We start from the raw sequence: 2,054 nt of genomic DNA, 5'->3' as shown, positions 1-2,054 counted from the left end.
TAACAAAAAAAAAAAAGTCTCCCAAGCTCCCACACATGTCCATCATTAGGACACAGACGAGATTGGGTTGAGAGGTGAACCCATTTGTGTTAGCACCTTGTCCAGCCACTGGAGGGGCCCATGCAGGTGCACCTCGATCCAGCAGGGGGTGCTGGTGACATCCTGTCGGTGATACTCTGCTCCCCAGCCCTGCAAGGTGGCAAAATAAAATGGAACAACACTGAGTATGATGTTTGACTCTTGTTAAAAGAAAAGGATGAGATGTTTATGTATCTTCATCTTAGTGCACAAAGGCCTTACCTTCACAAAGCTCATCCTAATGGTGCACATCTTGGTAAGCTCATAGACGGCCTCAAATCCGTGGTTGACTGACTGGGCCAGCAGCTGGGCAAACTCCTGGTTATTAAAAATCTTGAGGCTACATCCACTGGGGATCTTGCAGACCGTGGTGGGGTGGAAGCCGTGGTGGTAATTACAGTTTCGGCTCTGGACAAAAATGCTGGTGTCACTGAGGCACTCTGCGTAAACCTCCCCTCCCACATAGTACAGGTGCACTCCTGGTTAACAGAGACAAACAACTGAAGGTCAGAACATTCAAACCACAGCTCTGCAAGAACAAATTGTACACATGATCAACTGATGATTGCTGCATGCGACGGAAAGGCGTACCTTTGCCGATGTGTCTGCGGGTGTTCTCAATCGTGGAGTTGCGGTTGACGTTGGACAGCAGTCCGAGGCAGAAGCGGTTCTTGTTGTTTGACGGGTCAGTGAAGCCATCCACCAGCACACTGGTTGAAGAGGCGTGGTAGGCCTCGCCTACTCGGTTGTTAAGTTCATAGTAGACAATAGAGCACCAGTGGCTTGGCTCCTCGTACTCCACTGGCTGCACATCTGGGAAATAAAACAGGTCAGATTAAAAACGGGTGAGTCATAAACTTAACTGATGACATCATCAAACATATAAATCTTCTAGAAGGTATAAGGAATTGATTGTATGGTACAAAGCAACACAGTTGTAGTTACACAGAATTCATTTAGGCAGCGTGGGAGCATCAGCTCCGAGTGGATCTCGGCAGACCTCTGTTGCTCTGAACTCCATGTGCTGGTGTCATGGAGGAAAGCCAATCAAAGTTCATCTAAAAACACACTGCCCAATGTAATGACGCGCAAGACAGAAGCCTTAGTTTTGTGGTGCAAAAGAATGAATGCTCTGGGGTTTTTATTTTAGATTGTTTTGTACAGGATCATGAAAACAATCTCCCGCGGCCTTCACGGGGAAATACTATACCCCCACCACTAGTTATCATTCCGTTTTTGATGGCATGTCACGTAACGTAATAACGTCATCACAAGCCTAACACCTAATGATTCAAAAGAGAGATGTCTTAGCTTTCTCCTGCAAAAAGAATACATGCGCCAGCTATTATGGTTTTTCTCTAAGGGTTAACACTAATTTAGTTATGGAAGGTATGTCATACAGTGGAAAGATAATTTAATTAAAATCATATTGTATAAGCATTGCAATTTGAATTTTTGACTTTAGTAGTTATTGTTGTATATTTTTATTTAGCCAACTGCACTGTCACACTCTCCCCTCCTAAGATACTATACAAGAGTCTATTAGAAATATACTGTCAGGTTATATTAGCAGTTAAACACATCTAAACTGCTTTGCAACAGTTAATGTGGGGACAAAAAACAAATATCTGATCAAAATGGCAAATATTCAAAATAAAAAGGCTTTGTATTGGGGACAAAAATGTAATGAAGACTTCCTTATCCATACAAACCTTTAGACACAGAAATTACCAAATTTTTATTAAAGTGCTCGTATTATGCCCATTTTCAGGATAATTGTATTTTTTTTAATTTTATTTTCAAAAAACACCATATTTGTTGTACTGCACATTGCTGCTGCTCCTCTTTTCACCCTGTGTGTTGAGCTTCTCCGTTTTAGCTAGAAAGCGAGACATCTCACTTCTGTTCCATCTTTGTTGGGAGTTGCACATGCCCAGTAGCAAGGTAAGGACTACTAGCCAGTCAGAAGCAGAGTA

The 2,054-nt window shown here is 42.6% G+C and overlaps 1 protein-coding gene across 3 annotated transcripts in view; it reads right to left on the bottom strand.

The window, feature by feature from the left end:
• smad5 (SMAD family member 5) overlaps positions 1 to 2,054 on the bottom strand; it is a 12,559-nt gene that overhangs the window by 846 nt on the left and 9,659 nt on the right. For all 3 annotated transcript variants that reach the window (XM_032510872.1, XM_032510870.1, XM_032510871.1), the window contains exons 5-7: positions 670 to 891; positions 301 to 557; positions 1 to 189 (exon numbers count right to left, since the gene is read on the bottom strand). The exon at positions 1 to 189 is cut by the window's left edge and continues 846 nt beyond it. In XM_032510872.1, the coding sequence (XP_032366763.1) occupies positions 46 to 189; positions 301 to 557; positions 670 to 891 (623 nt within the window). In that variant the 3' untranslated portion in view covers positions 1 to 45. The remainder of the gene's footprint in view (positions 190 to 300; positions 558 to 669; positions 892 to 2,054) is intronic.

The sequence above is a fragment of the Etheostoma spectabile genome, unplaced genomic scaffold (genome assembly GCF_008692095.1).
Source record: "Etheostoma spectabile isolate EspeVRDwgs_2016 unplaced genomic scaffold, UIUC_Espe_1.0 scaffold273, whole genome shotgun sequence".
Lineage (NCBI taxonomy): Eukaryota > Metazoa > Chordata > Actinopteri > Perciformes > Percidae > Etheostoma > Etheostoma spectabile.
The sequence above is the reverse complement of the archived record's forward strand: the minus strand, read 5'-3'. Positions and strand labels throughout refer to the sequence as shown.